We start from the raw sequence: 24213 nt of genomic DNA on the forward strand, positions 1-24213 counted from the left end.
GACGCAACATTACATGTTTGAATTGATTACAATTATGTTTGAAAATACGTAATATTTATGTTCTTTATTTTATGACTAAGTTAAAAACTAAAAAAAATTTTCTTACATTGATCTTAAAATCTATTCCATGAATAATAAGTAAATCGGCTTTACCTGAAACTTCGGCAAAACACCATTATCAGAGCACACCTCTACTGCCATAAAAATCTACATTTATATATTAATCATAATCTGAGATAAACGTTACCCGTCTCGTTTTGAGACTTCTGTAAACGAATTTTTATGTTTTTCTAGTAATAAAATGTAAAATTGAAGAGACGAAACAATTAGAAGAAATTGTTCATATTTTTTTCTTCTAAAATTTAGAGAAAAGAGCGAGTACGTAAAAAATTATCACTGATTAAGCACACGCGATGTAAAATTGGAAACTCATAGAGGAGTCAAGTCTTATAAAGTTTTCCAAACAAGCTCTTCAAAGTCTTTTGTTAAAATTTTTTTTAGTCTTTGAATGAGTGAACTGATATACGTTGCATCAGGACCGAGCGATACATATCAAGTGTTGCTTTGTTTCGTCAGGTCAAGGGGTTTGCAAGCTCCTCGACTTGACAGTTCTGTTCTGGTTAGAAAAAAGTGTGTTTAAAATTTATTTAAAATTAAAACCGGTTTTCAAGATAAATTATACAGTAATATACAGTTATAACAAAAATTAACGGTAGTCTAACTGCCATTGATTGACAAAAATTTATTAAAACAGTATAATCAGTCAAAAAATTTTTCAGTCGTGGTAAAGAAAGTGTATTTGAAAAATTTCATTTTTGGCACAGAGTTGTTACTCTACTTTCAAAGATTTTTTTACTGATACATTATAGGAAGATAATATTGAGTCACTACCTACTTTGAATATGAAATGTTTTTGATCTTAACAATGAGCACAGCGTTATAACTCAATGACAAAACAGTTACTATACGTATACTTGGTTTTTTATATCTAAAGACGTTGGAAAGTTTCATAATTTGGTTACGGGCATCGTTACTTAAGCTAGAGGCCTATTAAATCATGATTTTGTAAAAGTAGACCAAATATTAAATATTACAGCTCAATATACTATTTTTGATTCGCTACGTTGAAATATTTAAATTTTTTTCCTTGGATCATGTAAATAAAGTATAAAACGTATTTTAGTCTGTAGAGTATGAGCTTCATATCTAATTAATTTCAAAACATAATATACTTAATATACAAAATCGAATGAAGGGACAGCAACTTTAGTTGAAATCACTAAAACTAAGACATAATGCATGTTTATAAATATTTAAAAGTAAATTTAAAGATGTAAAGAAACTGTATGCAAACATGATGTGGATCAAGTTCATCAGTTGTAATGCTAATATCACAAAAAAGTTAGCGACGCCCTTATTTCTTAAGATAGTTAAGATATTTGAATATGTTTATGTATTTACGTTATATATGTATGTGTATACGAACACACTATACTATCAGACTAGCAGTAATGCAAATATGTATAACTAGTTTAAGTTTGCTTGCATTATGTTTCTTTTATAGGCATATTATATTTTCATCCTATTTTAAACAAGTGTCTTTAAAGATTATTAGTGTCATGAAATTTCACTTGAAACAGATTGTCCCTAGAAAAATTTTTTTTGTAAACCGAGCTTTTTAAAACAAAGTGATGCTTAAAAATCTCTTCTTCATTATATGAATCTGAGTCTTAATAAAATCGAAACACGTTATTTCTCCAAGTAAACCTTTTCAAGGTAAAGCTAGTTAAATTCTTTTTGAATTTGTATAAAAAAGAAAAAGTTCTTTTACAGCAGTTCTAAACCTGTTTAATTTTGTTCTCTGACAACAGCTTTCTCGTAAAATAATAGGTATGGATTAGCGTTTAGAACATCTTCTAAAGAAGCTTTTTGCACAATCGTGTCTGACGTGTACAACCACTGCCCTGGACGATTCCCTCTTCTATAACAAACAAAATGACCAGCATCTGCATGACCCTGGTGTTCAATCACGGCATAAAGATAATATTTGTGTCTGTTTCGATACATCGATTGTCCATTCACTGGTAGCACTGTCTGTAATTTACCCTAGAGTAAAATAGCAATAAATTAATATGATGAGCGGGAGTTGAAAAAATTATCAATGATAACTATGAATGTACCTGTGTACCCCTCCTTTTAGTTTCTGTATAAGTAAATGGATCTAATATCAAACACTCGTTGAATATTACGGAATCATCGCGTTTTATTAACTTTCCAGAAGAGATCCAGCCTGTTCTCTGAATATGAAGACACAGACACTTTGGCAGCTTGCCAAACGTTAATGTTTTATAAGCAGCGCAACGATTGTTACAGCCATCGCATTGCACATCGTTAATTTTTTCTCTGGACACCAATCGAGATAATAATTCAACAAGTGTCACGCTTTTGAGTATAACTCCATCACTGGCTGGAGGTAGTGGTAATGAAACACTTTCCAATTTGTCGAATCGAACCGGACCCTATTATAAAAAGTACAGTAAAAGAAAAAAAAATTGCGGTACATACACTACAGGAAAAGAAAATTGTCACAATAAATTAAAAGTAAGTAAAATTTTTTTACCTTCCATTCACATTCAGTGCATATCAATTGACTTGTCAACAAACCCGAAAATGGATGGACTTTGTTGGGTAATGTTGGTGCACAGGATTGGAAAGGAATGGTACAAAGTGAATTCCATGGTCTCAGAGAGTCACCTTCTGCACTAGGTTCACCATTCTCACCAACCACAGATACGACGTCTGAAGATCTTGCAAGAATAATTCCAGGTTTCACGGATGCCATTGATGCAGTTAATACGCTCATTGTAGACTGAGTATACGACACAGCATGATTGCCAACATTTTTTTGGATTTCACTTGGAATATTGCATTCATTGGCAATGTCATTACATGATACACTTCTTATGTTGACTGGCTCTCCAGACCCTTTGATATCCGTAACGACAAGTGGAGCTTTTGGTAGAGCATCAGACAAACACCCCTTCTATAATTTACAAAGTTGTTCATTGACTTTTGTTTCTGTTTGAAACTAAAGTGGTGGTAAAAAGTACATATTTTAAACGTACTCTGCACGAGGTTTGAAGTTCAGCCTGAAGAGCACTTAAAAAAACGTGAAACAATTCGTGTGCATCTTGATGTCCAGGTGCAAAGTTCCAAAGTGGACCCAGAGAAGTTATAATTTCGACAGGTCTTACATCGTCAAATACATCATCAGTAAATCCATTAATTTCTGTAAACATTGAATTGCAAGAAAAAAAAATTTTAGTGAAAGTACAGCAAAATAATTTAATGAAACTTGTAGATTACTTACTGTCTATCACATGCATCAAGTTGGTAGTAAATGATTCCGGTTTTCCACTTTCTTTTCTCTTGTTAAGCCACTCTATAAACACCGGACAAGCAGCCAAAGCTTGGAGCAACGAGTTCAAGAAACACGTGTATCCTAAATTCTTGACACCGACTACTTGACCTATAAATAAAAAAACGCAACATTGTACTGCTTAAAATAATAAAAGTAAAAAAAAATGATGCTCTGTATATGACAATATATGTTACACCAAAAAGGGTGCAAGACAGCTTGTAATTAAATTAAACGAATACAGCTTTAATCCATATAGACACATGTCAGTAACGAAATACCTTGACCTACAAACCTTTTCGTCTTGGCCGAGGTGAAGGACCCCATAACACAAAAGCTCCAACAGCCAGAGCTAAGCCCAGTGCTGTGAAAACGCTGAGTTTGTCCATTGAATCCATGGCACACACAAACAGAACCTTCTTTATACTTGTAAACTTTTATGCTTATCCTCTCAAGACAAGAGGTTTAAACTAATGAATTACGATGGTCCTGGATAAGTTAAACTTTTATCATTGCTAATGTAAGATTCTGTAAAAACTTTGAAATAACGATTATCCAGCGACTTGACCGGAATGGTTGCAAAATATTTGCAATAAAGTGAAAATGCACACACGCATGTATTTACGACATCGTTCGTAAGCTTGTAGTACTGTCCATCAGAAAATCAATGTTTTAGCGTTTAAATTTGCGAACACAAGGATATGGATGTGTCGTGAATCAGTAATTTTGTATGAAAATTATCGTAATGATTCACTAAAATTTTCTTTCAAATGTTTTTACATTAATTGGATGGAAATTCTTACATCATATTATACTCTCTTCTTTGTGTACCTCTGTACTTAGATAGTTATGTTATATCTACCATCTACGGCTCTGTTTTGATACACATGCACACGGAACCGGGACAACCGAGTAAGTACCGAAAATGAAAGGCGACTACGTAACTTTGCAAAAGTATGCCAACCATAGACATATTTGAAAAATAGACTGCTCGTTCTCATGTACGGCGTTGAAGTAGAAGGAGACACAACATCGAACGTGGATATCTATCTCGCTCGCACATTCCCACCTTCGGCAACGCACTTGCATTTTCAAAATTTTCGAGCTTTAATTATTGTGTCTGAAATGTGCTAAAAAATGTATCAAAGATCGTAATTATTGCGGATTAATTATCTTGTACGGTATTGGTTATTTCTTTTGTCGCGTTATTTTGTTTGTTCATGTAATAATAACAACAATATTTTCGATAGAAGAAAAATAAGAATTTTTAAACGTATGAATGCATACATATGGAGTAGTATGTGCGATGTGCAACAAAAAAAGGGATTAATATAAGTATTGCCGTTTTAGCCGTTTTAGGGACGACTTTTTGCAAAGAAATGAGAAAATCAATACCGCTAGATGACGCTGATGCACCAAAATCACACATAGTCTTTTTTTTTTTTTTTTCATTTGTTACTGTAAACGAAAATTTCTGTCTAGACATTCAAAGATGATGGGAGGCCAAGATCACTTATCTCTCTGGCATAGATATTTTTTTCCTTATTTCTATCAAATTAGTGTGGAAGAGCTAAATTGGCCAGCAGTAGATAGGATCATAAAGTGCTTGAAATCGCGCGTAAAAAATCTATGCACTGCATGATAGCTCCGATGTATATACAATTCACAAACAAATGATCCTTAACTATATTTTTTTTTGCATCTCGCAGGTAGACTATTTTTACTCGTGCTTGTTTTCGAATGATAAATTAAAAAAATATACTATTTGTTATCAAAAAAAGGTTTTTTTTTGCTAGATAATTTTTTACAAGTGTAAAATACAATGATTTCTGTTGCGAATGAAAGCACTGAAAGTTTAATCTCTCTGCTGCATTTACATGTGCAATTCTACAAAAAAGTATGGAATGTGTAGAATTGTTGGGAAAAAAATTAAAAAAAAAAAACTTGTAAAAATATAATTAAACTCAAGAACGGGTGCGAAATAAGTAAAGCTTAAAGAGCTTTTAAATGAAACTTGTTCTCCACCCCTTTCCCCTCAAAATCGAGTAAAAATATCAGCTATATTATTCGAATGATTGGGATTTTTGCGATTCGCCTTATTCAGTTTACATGCAAAGCAAGTAAATACACGATCGATTCCGAAATCGCGCCACAATGAAGCTTCGTTCTTCAATTAGATATTTTTAAGATGATGATTTTCCGTGGAACTCCCCGCAACGTGCGCGTACGGATGACCAAAGGGAGGACTAGGAGGAGAGAAGAATATCCAGCTATATACACCGCGGGATCGAATTTTTTATCCCCCACCCCACCACCAGCGATGCTCTCTTTGCCAGCCCATCTGCGTATAATATGCAGGTTTTTCTCTTCTCTCTCTCTCTCTCTCTCTCTCTCTCAATCCGACACCGACACGATCGTGCTTTCATGTAAGTATATGTATATTAGATGGACCCCCGTACCCCGTATATATACTGTATTTTACACAAGTACTTCGATAATGTAAATAATATATATATATACCATAGAGGGGTGATCAGCGCCATACTGCGTGGATTTAAAAGATGATAGGGACATGGGATCACGGCATACGGCTAGTGCAACAAAAAAAAGAAATCGCACATGTAACCAATGTGTAAAGGGGGAAAGCAGAGAGAGAGAGAGAGAGAGAGAGAGAGAGAGAGAAGAGCGTTTTGAGCGTATAGCATCCACCAGAGATGTACATGTATATATAAATATATACAAATATAAATATAAAACCGGAGTATACGTAGGCAGTGCACTTGCTGCAGTTTGTGATGGTACTTCAGAGAGAGAGAGAGAGAGAGAGAGAGCGGCAATATAAAAGAGAACCAAAACGTGTGTATAAAGGGGAGACGGTGCCGATTTTTCTCTGTCTCTCTTTTCCCAAGAGCTAGCCCGACTGTTCTTAACATCCTGCAGCTCAGCCAGTTGTGCTGATGTAGTCTCTCGAGTGCTTGGCCTCGTTCGCGCAATGTAATAGTACATGGTGTATCATATCTAGCGCGCTTTTGCACAACCAGTGCGCATATATGTAGTGCAGTGTACCTATAATTTAACAATTATTCGACACGACAAACCACGAAAAAACAAAGTATATATTTTATCTTGTGTTATAATATCCTCTGTCGTGTTTGTTTTTACGCGACCTTGGTCCTTTGGTTTTGACGTATATGTATATATATAAACCGTGACGATAGCAATTATGAGATAGAATGCGTACAACATCATTCTGGAGTTACCGATCTCAGATTATTATAATATCAGACCGATCGCGAGTTGATGCATTAAACTACCATAAGATAACACTCGACGTGCAAGAGAATAATAATTTCAGAGATTATACCCGTGCATGTATGTATATATACGTGTAGGGAAAAGATTCTTCGGATCCTTCCGCGGATTTCGCGCGCCCCACGAGAGTAGGAGACGAGCCGAGAGGATCAGAGGAGACCGAGAAACGAAGGGGGTATACAACAAGGAAAGGGTAAAGCGGAGAAGAAGGAGAGAGAGAGAGAGAGACGATTTAATTGAAGTCCCTCTCTTGAACGGACAGACGAGAGGGAGATAGCGAAAAAGACAGTAAGAAGAAGCGAGAGAGCGAGAGAGCGGCGTGGGAGAGAAGAAAATGTTCCCACGATCCGGCTAGCGCGACCTGCACGGCCTGCATCGCAGCACCGAGCGGCTACACAACAACACTCGTACACGAGTGACGAGGACGACGAAGAAGAAGAAGAAGAAGAAGCAAAAGAAGGAAGAAGAGAAATCGGCTTGGAGACTCTCTCTCTCTTGCTCGCTCGCTTGGTCATTTCAGTGCGATAACAAATATCACGCACAAGTGGGTGCGTGCGCGTGTGGTGTGCGGATACTGCGGATGTACCCATACTTCCAGGACTCGGGGAGCACAAAATATTTATCATAGATACAAGTATATAAAATACATATATGCCCAGTGTGTGAGATACGTGGGTCTCGGTGCAACGAGTCGAGTGTAGCAGTGATAAGAGCACGTAGAGGGTACAGCAGCAGGAGGTGGTGCCGATACACCATGAACGGCTGCCAAGGACAGCAGCCGCCGCCCCCACCTCTGCCGCCACCACCACCGATCAATCAGGGTGGCCACGCGGTCGTCGTCTGGGAATGGGAGAACCGCCAGGGCAGATGGAGGCCGTACAGCCCGGCCGTGTCGCAGCACCTCGAGCGCGCCCACTGCAAAAAACTCACCCGGGTCTTCCTCAACGATGCCGATCCCAGCCTCGACAGGTTCGTCTTTTACCTCGATATTCTCTCTCTATGTTTTCCATATGCTCGTCAAACTATGTTCCATTCATCCACCCCATCCTCCGCTGCGTGAAACTCTGTGGGATACTGCGTCCGGTTGATCCGATTTCTCAAGTAGAGATTGCTTGCGTGTATACCTATACCTGCTGCATGCAAATGTCCATTTCGTTCGTTTTGGAGCACAACTTTTTCGCTCCGTTTCGGAGGAATAGATAAGAAAATACAACATATACATACATTGGTATATATGTAACAAAATTAAAAGGATTTGATTTTTCTGTTCACTCTTTTCCCTATATACAAGTACTTGCGAGTATATGTATACGTGGGTAAATCGGTTTTCGTTTGACCCCATTATCAAGAAGCGATAGAACGATTATGTAGGAGAGAAAGGAAATTAAAGGCTGCGTGCAGAGTATAAGTATAGGTATATATGTTTTGAGTGCAACACACTTTACATAGTTTACATGCATATATATATACGTGCATTAGATATACATATATATAGATTTATGGGATGTACGTATATATATATATATATATATAGGTTCCGAACAACGCCACGAGTGCTGTCTAGCGAGAGCTTCTGTAAACCGGGATGTAAGGATAAACGCGCGCTTTCACACATTGCCGTTTATGAAGAAGAGGCATAATTATATTTATTGTGAATAAATTTTTGTTTCATTAAATTTCAAGTTTATCGGACTTGCTTGATTGGAAATCAACAAGAGTCAAAAGTATTTTCCTTTTTTTATTGCACTTTCCTACCTATAGGCACCGCTAATTTTTACGGGTATACCCTCTATCACCTCTGTGTGGGGAGGGTATTGAATCTTATCTTTGATTAGTAACACTCCTCGTACCCCATCTTACATTACCCAACCACTTGACTCATAAACTCCTATATCCAACTAATTCCTTGTACCCCCTTGTATTTTACCCTGAGCCTACCCCCGGATTTTCTTGTGGTAGAGAACTTGCCGTAAACCTTGAATATAGGAATACTAATCACTGTTGAAAAAAAAAAAAAAAAAAAAAAAAAAAAAACTAATTTCCGAGCCGATCCGATTGGGATCTGAACCCATGTCTAAATTTCAGTTTGAATTTTTCATGAACAACAGTATCTTGAAATGTAAATACTCGTATAAGTTGTACTAACAAAAATTGCGATGCATACGGCATTGTTTTTCATGATATCTAAAATTTAAATTTCATCTCCAACATAGATCCTTCTTTCCAGGTTCGCGGAAGCTCTCACCAGGTAGTGTTCGTGATGTCATTTGGACCCAAATATACCAAATAAGTATACCCAAACCCATATGCAAGCAGGTTGCTTAAGCCGTAAGGAAAGAGCGTGCGTGCGTGTGTAGTGTAGAAATGGCTCCAACAGGTAGAATTTTCGTTGCAGGCCGGTTTTACTTGGTACCAGTAACTTATTTGCTGTGGTGTTTCTCTTTAACTTGATTCTTTCTTCACCATCGATTTTAATTGCGCTGCAGGAGTATCCACGTGAATGGATGCCTTTTATTTTTATTCAAAAAATCGTTTAGTGTGGACTCCGCGTGAAATGCATAAACAAATTATTTATTTATTTTTTTATTGGATGATAAAAAAAAAAGTTGTACTTGTTTTAATTTTAATGTATACTGCCTCGTGATTCCCAGAGGTTTTATAACTTGGAATTCCTTCGCGTCGTATTATAGCTCGTCACTCGATCCGAACTTTGATACGTTGAAACTGGAGACTAAAGATGAACACCAAGAATTTCGATAGTCATATACAACCCTATCTTCATAGGTATCTATATGGTTTCTTCGTACAGTTGTGAGGTGTTTTTTTACATTTCACTTTGTACCGCAAGAGAAGGAAAATTATTCATAAAAAAAATTTGTTTAAAGTAAAATAAAAAAAAAAAAAAATTACCACGCGAACTCTATACACTGCGTAAATTAAGATGTATCGATGTGCGTTGGACGGTCAAATCGTTAGATTGTTCTGATGAAAGAGCTCAATCAGTTAAGCCGATGAAGCCACTGACAATCTTGAAATATCTTAAAAGCGCACTTCGCTGCACTAAATAGAGAAGGTAGTAAGCATAATCCGTGACAACCACTTTATACACTTTGTAATCTATATACAAGACGAAAGATGGACACTTGCAAATGACAAAAAAGTGATTAATGTTCTTCCCCATTAATAATTACATGTATAAACTTTGTAAGCTCAATAAAATAAATGCGACGAATGGAACGAACAACGAAATAATAAATACGTGTAAAATTGCTACTGGTCCACCGCACACGATCGGTAAGCAGTTATTTTTGCACCAGGTACTACATAAACCTGAAATCGAAGACCCAGTGTACAGAGGACGGAGACGAGACGCACGGGGTCAGACGGATGCTCTACACTCCGGGCTCGCCAGCCGGCAAAGGTGCCAAATGGGAATGGGCCGGTGACACGGACGACTGGCACACTTACGACATGGAGGTGCAATGCTTGATCGAAGAGGCTTGGGCCAGAGTGAGTTTGTCCACCATCTATCCGATACACATGAAAAGCGATTGGTAAAAAAAAAAAAAAAAAAAAAAAAAAAATCACCATTTCAGGGCGACAAGACGATCGACGTATCGAAAACCTACTTGGGCTTTCCTTACATCATCAATTTCTGCAACCTAACGCAAGTCCGCTGCTGCACCGGTTACGTCAGGCCGATAAGGCGTATCCAACAAGCGCCGTATCCCCTCGTTAAAGTCACTCTCGAGGAGTTGCAAAACGCGGGAAGAACAACGTCACAGACATCTAAAACCATCAACGCTAAAACTCTGCACAAAAAGACACCGGCTAACAACAACAACAACAACAACACCAACAACAACAACAACAACAATCCAAAGAAGGGCAACAAGAAGGTATACTTCATTAAAATCTTTCATGTATTACCTATAGTATCGTTAATTATATGTCTTGTGTATTCTACTGTTCATGTATTAAAACTGACGTTAAAATTTTTTGCCCTTAAACAGAACAAACACGGCGAGCACAGTTCGTCAAACATCGCGCGCGTCATACTGAGCAATTTTAACATATTCAGTAACAAACACGCGATGGAGAACAATAACACGAACGAAACGATTCACAATTCGCAAAAGAAACGATCTTGGGAAACGGTCTTGGACGTCGACTCGAGTAGCACAAAGAGCGGCCGGAGGCCAAGCGTCGACACGGTCTCGACGTACCTCAGCCACGAGAATCCGGTTGATCTACTCGACACTAGCATGAGCAGCGACGATGCCTTCAAGGATTCTGTTGTTGGTAGGTTGTATACAGTCACACACACATACATATAAAAAAAAAGTATAATAATAATAATAAATATGCTCTATTATTACGTTTACAGGAGTCGATCCAGCCTCTAACGTGATATCGCAGTACGTGAAAGTGGTGGAGAGTGACGGAGCGGATTCTTGTCCCGTGTGCCTTGGGGATCCGGAACCCCTGACCGTCGAGTTGACTCGCTGCCGGCACAGACTACACTTGGCCTGCCTGAATGCAATGCTCAGCGCCCAGAACCAGCCCTGCATGTACATACAGTGTCCGGTGTGCCGCATGATTTATGGTGAGAAACGGGGCAACCAGCCGGCTGGCAGCATGAACTGGACCAGATTGCCCAGATGTCTTCCCGGCTATCCCAACGTCAAGACCATCCAGATAACTTACGAGTACGTAGATCGGCAATCGCCGAGTGTGTTTGTTTGTATATGTTTCTTTGCTGGTGATGATTGATTTGCTTTTTTTCTTCGTAGTATTCCGTCGGGAATCCAGGGACCGGAGCATCCACACCCGGGACAGACCTATTACGCCGTGGGCTTCCCGCGAGTCTGTTATTTGCCGGACAACGAGATGGGTCGGCGAGTTCTTCGACTGCTTCAGATTGCGTTTGAGAGGAGACTGGTATTTACGGTAGGGCGGTCTGTTACCACCGGCCGCGAGGACGTCATCACCTGGAACGGCATTCACCACAAGACCGAGCTTGGACCATCGACCTCTGGCCACGGCTATCCCGACGTCACGTATCTCGATCGTACCATCGCCGAACTGGCGGCTCACGGAGTCTCTGATGGATACTCGGCTCCCTTGTATCAGGAATTGAACTAGCGAGTGCCTTTAGATTATTGCAGCGTACAGAGCAGCATCGATAATATTATATATATATATAATCTAATTTAATGGAATTTTTCATTTTTAACGATGTATCGTGATGTGAAGAAAGATGTTTCATCGAGAGTACCTATATATGGTATACTTTCAAATGTAATAGCCCTAACTAACTTCGTCACCACCACCATCACCGCAACCACTGTTGCATGTTGAACATACATATTATACTTACTTAGTCGAAAAATCAATGTAAGAGATGGAACATGTTGGAGGTGGAGTTGTCGCTACCCACGACGGGACGAGTAGGCTTCTTCGATTCTAATATTCTGTGTGAAGACGATTTTTGAAATCATTTGGTATTTATTTAAGTTTTTCTCGGGGGAACAAGAATGTACGGGTAGTAGAACCTAACATATCTATATCGTGTCTTATACTTTACATGTCTTATGCAGGAATGGAAAAAGATTATTCGTATCCGTTATGATTTTCCTTTACATGCAGGTTTTATTTCTATGCGGGCATTAACTATTAATCTACGGTTCAAAGTTTACTAATACTCGCGACTTATGCAATGGTTTAACTGGATGTTATTAATAATTTCATTTGACTAATGATTCAGCATTTCAACGGTTGAAGATGGTTTTATTTGTTAAAATAAGCTTAGCAAATCATAACAACCATCATTCATTTTCTGATGGAACCTTGTATTCATACAGATGTTTTGATTAAGTTCGTTCATTAGGTCATTAAGTAATTTAACTATTTAAGTACTAACACGATGTACGTACGTCAATGGGATTTATTACATTAGATTAATACTATTTCTTGGTGAGAAAAAAATTTGATCTTTTTTTTTATCAACTTCATCATAAATCTTTGATGGGAGTTCAAATGCATAGACAATTTGTTTTTTTAATTTTTCTACCAAGAGTACAAGAACTAACAAAATAAGTATCACAAATATTCCGATTGTACTGTAATGAATAATAATTAACACTAGAAACACATGTATTCCGGGCGTAGCAAGGAACTGATGCGGATTATAAGTCACTAATGAACTCTATAGAGTTTGACTGTACCGACTTTGCCAAGAGAGTATTTTTTTTAGGCATTTACATAGTCAAATACTATAAAATTGATAACAAGTCACAAATACATAGCGTATACCTAACAAAGTCGTGCAGATCATTCTGATGCGGTATTTTTTTTATACAGATATATATCCCATGTAGGGAACATTATAGGTATAGTATCCAGTTCTTCCAGTAGAATAAGTTTAGAAGAAAAAAAAAAATCTAAATTTAGTCCGAAACAAAAAAAATAACGAGCATCTTCATGTGTTACGAAATTTATATTATTTTATGAATTATACCTTGTTTGAAGAAAAAAAAATTCTATATATATATGTATACGTGTCTACTGTGTTGTTCGTGCAGCTAAAAAATGTGTATGCAATAAAAACGTTTCCGTCACACTTTCGAATTTTCATTTTCATAATAGTAAGACCATGTTAGTTTTGCTTCCTCTAAAACAGCTCTACTATACAATATAAGCTTGACTACTTATTAACCTGAAAATAAAAATTCATGTTATTACAAAAATCGACGTATGTACGTATCAATGGGGGATTAATATTAAATAACGTACTTGATAACGTACACCCTAACTCAGAAATATTATACTTCTTATGTCCTTCAAAACTGTAAACACGTATAAAGTAAATTCAGGTGTATCGGAACACTTTTGACGGTGTGACATTATTATCTTCGGTTTTTCAAAAAATAAATCACAGTATGTATGTACGTTTTCAACCGTTGGTGCACATATTTTCTATCAATTAAAAAAAAAATTATTGTTTTTTCTTTCCTCAGGGTTTTAACATCAAATTTTGAAATTTATGACTGATTCAGCTGTAAGTAACGGTAATTTGTATCGAGGTGATTCGGGACATCGCTTAAGCTAATTCTGGACAAACGCCCAATTTCTACATCAATTACATACAATCGATTTCACATTGCCAGTGATTATTAATACATAAATTTACTTTATATAGATAAAACAATAAGAAATAGAGCTTACTTTAATTAACTAACTAATAATTAATGGTTGATTGAAACGAAGAGCTTATATCCTTTCTTGCAATAAGAAGTATTGTCACGTTCTGAATCCAAACTATAATGATATGCGGTTGAAAAATGTGAAATTCAACTTTTTAATTGGTTTTTATGTCACAAATCCATATATTATCTGTCACTGCATCGACGAATATCAAGCACAAAAATTTTGAGATTATGATTTAAATTCTCTATATTTTAGATAACTTTGATCGACAATTCTACCAAACTTTAATATTTTTGACATCTCTAACTTCGGTAATATTAGAAAGTAAAAAAAAGTTCCACATTTGTTGAATTATTTGAAAAAAAGTACAAAACAATTGGGTGCGAATACAGTTTTTTCCGCTTTATCACTGATTGAGCCCGGTCTATATCTTAAATAGCAAGCACACGATAAAATAATGAAACTTTTGTAAAATAATTCATACCACTGTAAACGCCAGATTTCCAAAAAATTTTATTGTTTCCTTATATTTATAACTGTTGTACACTAATGGTAATAAAGTATTTTTTGAAGCTCACAAAATAAACTCTTTAATATACATAGAACTTGCATACATTTAATGGTTGATTTTCTTTTTACTCTTTGGGTTTTTCTCATTTAAAATAGAAATGAGTAGAGATGATATGTTCTGAACGCTTACTGGCAAGTGTGTTTCTTGAAAATTTTTTACGAATAACTCGTGAATTTTCATCAAAAAGTAAGCAAGTACTGCCTTATAAATTTTCTGACAAATTAAAATTATTGCTTTGTAAAAAAAAAGTGGTCTTTTTTTGTTTTGTTTAATCCTAGTGATTATTTTTTTTCTTCTCTTTCACTTTTTTTTTAGTAATCGATATCTACTCCTAACATTTACAGATTCACAAATCGACATATTTTCAGTTGTTACATTCATATCTTTCAAATAACTATTTTACATTTCGCGGGTTCCGCTGGCCGTCATCCCACTCCGGCACGTTGTACACGTGGTGTCGTGGTATCGATGAAACCTAACTTAAACTTGATACACTATATATATCGGACACGTACGCCGGGTCGGGAGCATAGATTAGTCTTTGTTAGGAGAGAAAACACCGGTAAAATACGCAGTCAGTATACGTTAAGTACCGGTTTACATTTACTCCTGCAGATTTCCTGAATATTATACGAGTTGATATTTGAAACGATGAGGCGCGATTTCCGAGTGGAATTGGATTTATCCAGAGTTTATCAAGATTCTAGGAGAAAAAGTTTCGTATTCGTCGAAGGTGCAAAAATCTTGTACGTCCGACAGTTGGCCGATCATATCCAAAGACTGTTTGATGTGACAAGACCTTTTCACCTTCTGGCCCGGTCTAAGGACAAGTATTTCTTCTTGCCCTTCGAGGAAGATGTCCGGGTCCTCAAGAACGACGACACGGTTCAGTAAGTACATTTCCCTTTTTCCAAGAGTGGTATTCCGTATCTATACTTTTCTGTACATTAGCCGATGTTATAACATAGGCACACACGTCGAAAAAAAGTTACGGAATACTATACTCCAGTCTGTCAATTTTTACGCTTAGCTATACCATATAAATATATGCATACTATAATATATAATATATATACTGTAAGATATACATTATTATATACACTCTATAAGTAATATCTCGATATGGTTCATACATAATGTGCTAAAATTTCCGGCACTTTTTTTTTTTAACCAAAGGTATGCGGTTCGTTAAAAAACAAAGTCGTTATGAATTTCAATTTATCTTATAAATAGTTTTAAACTCAACGAAAAAGCAGTAAGAATGTTAATGAGCACATTTTTTGAGAAATCATGACGTCGATGTTCTTATCACATTTTACGAAATATCAAATAGATAAAGTTACGAGTTAGTAGTTTCACCAGAGAATATAGAATATATCTCTTTACGTATAAGGGCTGTCCTGTCGCTAGGGGCGCTCGCCATTACACGAGGTACTCGCGTATATTTCGTATATCTATTTATTACAATGCGCACACACTTATATAAAATATAGATGTATTAAGACGTATTAAGTACCTCATTTTTTTTTTCTCAACCAAAGGTATGCGGTTCGTTAAAAAACAAAGTCGTTATGAATTTCAATTTATCTTATAAATAGTTTTAAACTCAACGGAAAAGCAGTACAAATTTTAATGAGCGCATTTTTTGAGAAATCATGACGTCGATGTTCTTATCACATTTTACGAAATACCAAATAGATAAAGTTACGAGTTAGTAGTTTCACCAGAGAATATAGAATATATCTCTTTACGTATGAGGGCTATCCTGTCGCTAGGGGCGCTCGCCATTACACGAGGTACTCGCGTATATTTCGTATATCTATTTATTACAATGCGCACACACTTACATAAAATATAGATGTATTAAGACGTATTAAGCTTAAGTACCTCATGTGATGGCGAGCACCACTAGCGGCGGGATAGCCCCCGAGAGAAGGTCACATCGCTCAGATCTGCCGTTTTCTTCTTAAGAGAAATTTTTCTTTCTTGACTCCAAAATCTCACGATCCCCCAGCGTAGTAGCCTCCTCATATAAGGCAGGTAGCGTTAGTTGAAATATCATTGCAGTAAGCATTGGTTATCATGAAAGATGAGTTGTAACCATCCGAATAGACATTGCCGATAAATCAACTTAAGCCCCAAGCCTATAAGCACACTTTACGTATTGCAAAATTACTGACTTACAAAAAAGCGCCTGACAATTATTTTTCCTTTGACCGATCGATTTTTGGTGCCTTTTTTCCGTTATGAAATATTTTGAAATTTTTTTTATTGATCAATTTATTGATAAAAATTAATTTAAATATTCGTAATGCTGGTAAGTATAAAATTATTAACATTATTCTACTGCTCCTAGCTAATGCCAATAAAAATAATTGACATTATTTTCGTAATATAACTAATAAATTTATGCATAGGTATTGCAGAAAAATGTTAAATGTTGACGTTATCTGTAAAATAATGATTCGAGCGTTACCTTAATAGGTAAATCTATTTTTTATTGGCATTATTCAACAGAAACCAACGGGAAGGTGGCCGTCTCTTCCATCAGGATAAGCTATACAAGGGAAAAGGAAGAGTTGAAAATGATGAATAGTTAGTCAAAATTTAGGGTGAACTTTAAACTAAAGGTTAATTCCAGGTATAGCGAAACAAATACAGGTCACACATTCGAGGTCCAGTTGTCGATCGTATAATACTAAAAATTCAGTCGAAAATCTAACAGTTCTTATATGAAAAATAATTCAAGATGGTACTTAAACCTCATCTAAAAATATCTAAGGGCTTAAATAAGCATTCAGTCTGATCAGGTTTACATAGTTAATTCCGTCAGAGAGGCATAATAAAGTTGTAACAGCGTAATGCTGGAAACTTTTATGAAATAATAGTGCAGTAGAGTAAAAGTCGAATCCACATAGAGCTCTAATCAAAGCGAAAAAGTTATCTAATAAGTCTTGGTTCAATTTACCTGTCAATAAATAATACTTATCTTTTTTCCGCAATAACTCCCACAGCGTTAAAAAGCTCTTAATTGTTAAGTGCAAAGTAGTGAAACAATCGACAACTTTACATTTTTTACGATCAAAAATTGAAATTTTTTCTATATATATATATATATATATATATTTAATAGCTTAACGTAAGGTACTTTCTATACTTTTGGATAATCATTACATAAGCCTCGTTTCAATTTGACGTTCATGTTTTCAAAAGGATTAGAACTGAAGTGTCTATCCGTTAATTTTGGAGTCGCTTTACAAGAATTAAACCACTCAAGATCACGTAACTCTCGAATCGCGCTCTAAGATACACGATCTACCATGTAATCGTTACTAATGAAATTTTTATGCCAACTTTTTTTCAAATGAGGAAGATCATAACCGAAAAAAATTTTCCGACCGTGCCTTTCTATGAAAGGTTTGTCGCCGGTGTGATACCTAACAAAGTTATCGTTTTTTGATTACCAGATCCTTGGTCTGATAACATAGCAAAAATGTTAAGCCCCGCTTCTTCGACAGCATCAATAATATAAAGTATGATAAATTTTAATAATTCTCTGACGATAGGTCCACTAGAAAATAAGAGAGTTTTTATAGCTTATTACTTACCACTATTAAGACAGTCCCGCAATACCATTGCAACAAAAACCGAACTCGCCATAGTGTTTGACCGTCCATATTAACCCAAATCTAGATTTCACAGTAACCGCCCTCAACTTCGCCTTAGATGATTATTCATGTGAAATCTGCGACATCCTAATCTCGCAACTCTTCAAACCATTCTTTCAATAAGCTAACAAAGACTGATATATAACATGATCCTATAGTTGCACACATCGATTACATTTTTTAAATATCCCTACAAGCATTTTTAAATTTGATGGGATTTAAAGAAATATCTCAATCAATACATACGTAGAAGATGCAGGAATCAAAATTATAGTATGCACGACGTATAAAAACGAAGTTATATTATGCACTTGATATAATGATACATGCGTACATACATGCATAAATACATGTGTACGGCATACGTCATCTTTGTAAAAAGTTATTAGCTGTATTATTATTTTACCTCTAACTCGTAATGGTAATTTCAGCTTTAATTAACTATAATAATAGATATGACCACCTTACATATGTAGCGATAAGAATGGGTAAAAATCAGCCATGGATATAGGTGTTTACAGCCATAAACTTTGTGGTAAATTTTAAAGCAGAAAAATTGTAATTAAACCTTATTTATTCAAAAGATGTTAACGTTAGTACAATAACATCAAAATCAGAAGTTTAAAATATTTTGAATCAATGTTTCAGTAAATAAAACTATTCCAAAAATTTAGTTTCATAATTTGGCTAAAAATATTAAACCCCTTTGTTTTAGTATCAGCATACCGACGATAACAATATAATTAGCTGAAATATACTCTTTCATACTTAAATTATCTTTTACTTGCTTTAATTAAACTGTTTGTAGAATACAAGAATATTTATTTCTTATGCAGGATGGTATACCATAGCAAAGACTCCTTAACTGATACAGCAAATATAATATATTATAGACATGCTGATATGATAGTTAGGCAATCTACTGTGCAGTATATGTATAGATATCAGTGATCGTATATGTAGGATTGCCATGTACAACGGCGCATCGTGCATAGCATCAGAGGCGGTCGTTACTTTATCGAAAATTTAATATTTAAACGTAAAAATCACAGTAAAACAAGATTGTACCCATCAGAAATTTGTATGTGTACTACAATAAAACCAAAAAAAATACTGTAAATCAAGGATTGAGCTTTCTGTCCATTTGTTACTATGAATTTAAAAATTCAGGTTTTATGACTGAATAATCATTATGGTAAATTTAATGTTAAATGAATTCGTTAATACATATTATTCAATAAAAAACACTGATTCGTGATTGAATTTTAGTACTTTGTGCATACATTTTTCTTGTATCAATCGTGTAAAAAGTATTTTGCTCTCTGTCTTCATTTTCAGAGTAAATAATAAGTGACACCGTTTATTAGAATTTCGTAAAAACATTTAACAAATGAGTTATCTTGTTGGAATAGCTAAATTATAAACCGAGTATACAACCTGTACGACCCAACTTTCAGTAATCAAAATTCAAACTTGCGACACGTTGTCCTTCACTAGAGAACATTTTTGCAGGTACTTAATGGCCACCAAGGCTCTCCCCGAGAAATAAACAAAGATACGTTAGCAATAAACAATAATCTAGTAGTATTCGTTACTTTCGCTTACTGATCATGCAGAGATGAAGGTTGAGAATTACCCGCAAACAAATTGCATACAGCAGAAGTTAATTGATGCACGCGCATTTAACTTTTTCATGGCAATATTTTTAATTGCACACATCAAAATTTTTTTTTAACTTCCGGAAGTATTATTGAATTATCAATGATTGTGTATTGCTAGTAATTTCAATTAAAAATAATGAATTTAATTAATAAACAAAATAAATTAATACTTATCTAAGACAACGGTAGATCTGGCTTTCTATACATTAAGAGATATATTCTATATTATCTGGTTTAACGTGTTTTTTAATTTCTTAGGCTAATCCCTGGTACTGGAATGGAAAATAATAATGAATTTGATGGAACTCCAAAATCCGCTAAACATCAACTGATTGAAGACATTCATTCCGAAGCAACAATTAATCAAGATTCTGAAAAATCTGTATCTAATAATTCTATGGCAACGGATGATAATAATGCAACTGGTAATCTCATATACATTTCAAGTGAAAACATATAATGTTAAAGTATCATTTCTTATTTTATATTCAAATTCGTAGCTTTGATGTCGGCAGATGATAATGCGTTTTATGTAACGGCTCACCCTGCAGCCAGTACAACTGACCAAAACCGTAAAAGAAAGGCAAACAAGGCAGCTGATGAATTTGTTGAAAATGAAGTGTCTTTCGTAAAAACTTTGTCCAAAAAACCAAAAATAATTGATTCCGTTATAACAACTGGAAAACGCATCAGATTCCAAAATGTTTCCACCTTCCACAGTATCAGCATATCAATAGAAAATACACCACAAAATTCAAGCTTTTTTGTGTCTAATGGTTCCAGCATCAAAGATTGCCCACAACCTGATGTTATTCAAAATAATGATGATGCTTCTATCAAGGTAAACCTACTATAACTTGATAATTCATTGTAATACCTATGTATTAGAAGTTTTTATTCAAAATTAAATTTTTTTATAGGTCTTAAGAATTTCTGGAGACTGTGATCAAAAAATTTTGAGTCATCAACAATGTGAAGAGATTAATTCTGGAAAAAAAAACTGTATAGATTCCGAAAAATCTTTATACAATACTTGTGTGGCAACAGCTAATAATAATAATACAGCAGGTAATCTCTCATAAATCATAAACAAAAACATTATAAGTTAAATTATCGTTGCTTATTTTGCCTTCTTATTCATAGATTTTAACTCGGTGAATAACACGTTGTATGTAACGGCTTACCCCGAAACAATCGTACATGCGACTGAACAATCTACAGTATTCGAAAACAGTACCGCAGATTCTAATTCACAGCTCTTGGGCGATGGCACAGAGCCTGGTACAGCTGATGCAGTCATTATAAGTATACGAAATAGTAAAACAAAGGCAAACAAGGCAGCTGATATATTGTCTAATGTTTCAAGCATCATAGATTGCACGCAATCTAATGCCATTGAAGATAACGATGATGTTTCTTTTAAGGTGACGTTACTATCACTAGATAATTTATTGTAATACCTTTGTATAAGTAGTTTTCATATAACTTTGAATTTTCTATAGGTATTGAATACTTCTGAAAAATATGATCCACAATTTTCCAATAATCAACAGTTCGAATCGACAAAGTCCAATGAAAAAAAAGATGAAGCTTCCGAAAAATCTTTATACAATACTTGTATGGCAATAGATAATAATAGTACAACAGGTAATCTCTCACACATTTCAAGTAAAAATATTTTATGTTAAAGTATCATTTCTTATTTCACCTTCATATTTGTAGATTTTAAGTCAATGAATAACACGTTGTATGTAACGGCTTACCCCGAAACAATCCTACATGTGACTGAGCAATCTACAGTATTCGAAGACAGTACCGCAGATTCTAATTCACAGCTCTTGGGCGATGGTACAGAGCCTGGTACAGCTGATGCAGTCATTATAAGTATACGAAATAGTAAAAGAAAGGCAAACAAGGCAGCTGATATATTTTCTAAAAATGAAGTGTCTTCCGTAAAATCTGTGAAAAAAACCCCAAAAATAATTGATTCCGTTATAACAACTGGAAAACGCATCAGATTCCAAGATGATGATTCCGTCTTGGATAGCTTCAATGAAAAAAAAAATAGTATTTTGGTGGCTCAACGTAGTGATTCAAACAAAAACCTTAATGGCGCTAAATTTTCTGCACTCATGAAGCTACGAAAAAGTTCAACGCCAATGACATTTTCTCACAAAAAAAATAAGAAAAATCCTAGTTTAGAATACAAAAAAGAACTAGACTTCACATCAATGGAAAATATATCAACAAATTCAAGCTTATTTGTGTCTAATGTTTCAAGCATCATTGATTGCACGCAATCTAATGCCATTGAAGATAACGATGATGTTTCTTTTAAGGTGACGTTACTATCACTGGATAATTTATTGTAATACCTTTGTATAAGTAGTTTTCATATAACTTTGAATTTTCTATAGGTATTGAATACTTCTGAAAAATATGATCCACAATTTTCCAATAATCAACAGTTCGAATCGACAAAGTCCAATGAAAAAAAAGATGAAGCTTCCGAAAAATCTTTATACAATACTTGTATGGCAATAGATAATAATAGTACAACAGGTAATCTCTCACACATTTCAAGTAAAAATATTTTATGTTAAAGTATCATTTCTTATTTTACCTTCATATTTGTAGATTTTAAGTCAATGAATAACACGTTGTATGTAACGGCTTACCCCGAAACAATCCTACATGCGACTGAACAATCTACAGTATTCGAAGAGAGTACCGCAGATTCTAATTCACAGCTCTTGGGCGATGGCACTGAGCCTGGTACATCTGATGCAGTCAGTAAAAAAAGGCGCAGTCGTAGAAGGAAGCAAAGGAAGTCCGCTAAAAGTCAACTTGAAGTAATATCAAAAGAAAGAGAATTAGAAAATTCGAGTTTACACTCATCAAATGTTTCAAACATCAAAGATTGCACGAAACCTAGTGTCATTCAAAATAATGATACAGTTTCGTTTGAGGTAAACCTGTTCTCACTTGATAATTCTCTGTAACACCTATGTGTAAGTAGTTTTCATTTAACTATGGATTTTTTTTATAGATATTCAAGTCTGGAGACTATAATCCACAAATTACTAGTAAAATATAGTTCCTAGGGCATGATATTTGTACTGTAAAATTCATTTATCAGTTATTGAAACGATTCCATAATCCAAGAGGTCGTAAAAAAATATAAAACCCTCTGGTGTACCTAGACCCTTTTTTAATCCTGTAAATATTGGCTTGATGGGCAACATATTAAAATTGTTTATTAAATAGAGTATCGTCTTTGTTATCAACTTTGCATAAACATTTCTGTGACAGAACCAGGTGGGCATAATCACTGTATATAGGACCATGAGATGTGTAACTTGATTTTGTAATTATTTAAGAATTTAACTATTCGTCCAACGAACGAAGCGTTCTGTAGAATTTTCGGGTTTCCTTTAAAACCTGCCACCAACAATCTAGAGGCAACGTTGCCGCATTATTACCTTTCAATGAAAAATAACTTATTAAAAAATATTCAACTTACTGCATTAAGATAGCCTTCGGCTAAATTGCGTACTGTACTTCATTATGACAAGGAAGCATATAACGTCATCCTGAAAATATTTATTGTAATAAAAAAATAAGCTTCAAAGAAAAATAAATGTAATAAATTATAATTTACGATATGTTGAAAACACAAGTAACTACCAGTTGAAACTTCCACTGATCTATTTTTTGGTAAAGAAGCCATGAAATATTCTAGATTTGTTCTAATACATTTTACAAAAGTTAATTATAAATGATATATATATATATATATATTAACCTCCTTTGGAATTTTTACCCAGTTGTATCGATTGTGAATTAGAATGATGATTGACTGAAAGGAATAATTTTTCACGCATACAAGTAATATTCTTTCTGTACAGTAACAGTATCTGCATGTGTAAAAATATCTATAGTACTAGGTACTAACAAAGCAAGGGCTGCTTTACTCAATTGAAGTTCACTTTTTGAGTTCATCTTCTTAAAGATGACATAACGTGTAACAACAAATTTTCGAAGTTCGTTTTATTTGTTTATATACTTATTCTATACATGTTTGATTGCTCATTGTGGTGTAGTATTTGTATATACAAGTATACTGCAGGTGTATACTTACATAGTTGTATGTGTAAATTAATATGCAAGGGGTTCTGATATATTGTGCGTAATAATATTTCACGCGTAGATTACAAAAGGAAATACTGAAAAAATTAGGTCCTTTCCTTTTTTCCGACCTCACAAAAAATTTCAAAATTAAAATTGAAACAGATACTATTGTTCGTAAGATGCCACGAGAGTGAGAGTAGCTTTTGTTTTTCAGCTTTCGCACAGCGCTCATGAGTTTTCCAA

General features: G+C 35.0%; 3 protein-coding genes across 4 annotated transcripts; 2 read left to right on the forward strand and 1 right to left on the reverse strand.

The window, feature by feature from the left end:
* Positions 1-42: 42 nt before the first annotated feature.
* Usp30 (ubiquitin specific protease 30) lies at positions 43-4337 on the reverse strand. The gene is made up of 6 exons (XM_023389878.2): positions 3714-4337; positions 3371-3529; positions 3126-3289; positions 2621-3043; positions 2181-2519; positions 43-2106 (listed from the first exon to the last, which is right to left on the reverse strand). The coding sequence occupies exons 1-6, from the start codon at positions 3814-3816 to the stop codon at positions 1849-1851; spliced, it is 1446 nt and encodes a 481-aa protein (XP_023245646.2). The 5' UTR covers positions 3817-4337; the 3' UTR covers positions 43-1848.
* Positions 4338-6386: 2049 nt separating this feature from the next.
* On the forward strand, positions 6387-13340 carry dx (deltex E3 ubiquitin ligase). 2 transcript variants are annotated; one of them, XM_089593556.1, is made up of 6 exons: positions 6387-7699; positions 10033-10240; positions 10327-10629; positions 10744-11032; positions 11118-11439; positions 11524-13340. In XM_089593556.1, exons 1-6 carry the CDS (start codon positions 7485-7487, stop codon positions 11873-11875), a joined length of 1689 nt encoding a protein of 562 aa, XP_089449682.1. In that variant the 5' UTR covers positions 6387-7484; the 3' UTR covers positions 11876-13340. The 2 variants fall into 2 exon arrangements, with proteins under 2 accessions (XP_089449682.1, XP_089449683.1); XM_089593557.1 differs by having other exon boundaries at positions 10048-10240.
* Positions 13341-15049: 1709 nt separating this feature from the next.
* LOC149374494 (uncharacterized) lies at positions 15050-23523 on the forward strand. The gene is made up of 10 exons (XM_089592955.1): positions 15050-15400; positions 20098-20264; positions 20340-20680; positions 20760-20907; positions 20983-21263; positions 21342-21486; positions 21562-22178; positions 22257-22401; positions 22477-22808; positions 22889-23523. Exons 1-10 carry the CDS (start codon positions 15162-15164, stop codon positions 22934-22936), a joined length of 2463 nt encoding a protein of 820 aa, XP_089449081.1. The 5' UTR covers positions 15050-15161; the 3' UTR covers positions 22937-23523.
* The last annotated feature ends 690 nt before the right edge of the window (positions 23524-24213 follow it).

Source organism: Copidosoma floridanum, unplaced genomic scaffold (genome assembly GCF_036245765.1).
Source record: "Copidosoma floridanum isolate Cflo_tuat_1 unplaced genomic scaffold, Cflo_Japanese_pri ptg000019l, whole genome shotgun sequence".
Taxonomy (NCBI): domain Eukaryota; kingdom Metazoa; phylum Arthropoda; class Insecta; order Hymenoptera; family Encyrtidae; genus Copidosoma; species Copidosoma floridanum.

What these genes read in the sequence shown, in the direction of transcription:
- LOC149374494 (XM_089592955.1), top strand. Translation starts at nt 15,162, where the DNA reads ATGAGGCGCGATTTCCGAGTGGAATTGGATTTATCCAGAGTTTATCAA. An exon ending in AGATAATAATAGTACAACAG is followed by an intron (nt 21,487 to 21,561) that starts GTAATCTCTCAC and finishes TCATATTTGTAG; the next exon opens with ATTTTAAGTCAATGAATAAC. An exon ending in ACGATGATGTTTCTTTTAAG is followed by an intron (nt 22,179 to 22,256) that starts GTGACGTTACTA and finishes AATTTTCTATAG; the next exon opens with GTATTGAATACTTCTGAAAA.
- dx (XM_089593556.1), top strand. Translation starts at nt 7,485, where the DNA reads ATGAACGGCTGCCAAGGACAGCAGCCGCCGCCCCCACCTCTGCCGCCA. An exon ending in TCGAAGAGGCTTGGGCCAGA is followed by an intron (nt 10,241 to 10,326) that starts GTGAGTTTGTCC and finishes TCACCATTTCAG; the next exon opens with GGCGACAAGACGATCGACGT. An exon ending in ACCATCCAGATAACTTACGA is followed by an intron (nt 11,440 to 11,523) that starts GTACGTAGATCG and finishes TTTTCTTCGTAG; the next exon opens with TATTCCGTCGGGAATCCAGG.
- Usp30 (XM_023389878.2), bottom strand. Translation starts at nt 3,816, where the DNA reads ATGGATTCAATGGACAAACTCAGCGTTTTCACAGCACTGGGCTTAGCT. An exon ending in ACCTCGGCCAAGACGAAAAG is followed by an intron (nt 3,530 to 3,713) that starts GTTTGTAGGTCA and finishes TTTTATTTATAG; the next exon opens with GTCAAGTAGTCGGTGTCAAG. An exon ending in CTAAAAGGAGGGGTACACAG is followed by an intron (nt 2,107 to 2,180) that starts GTACATTCATAG and finishes ATTTTACTCTAG; the next exon opens with GGTAAATTACAGACAGTGCT.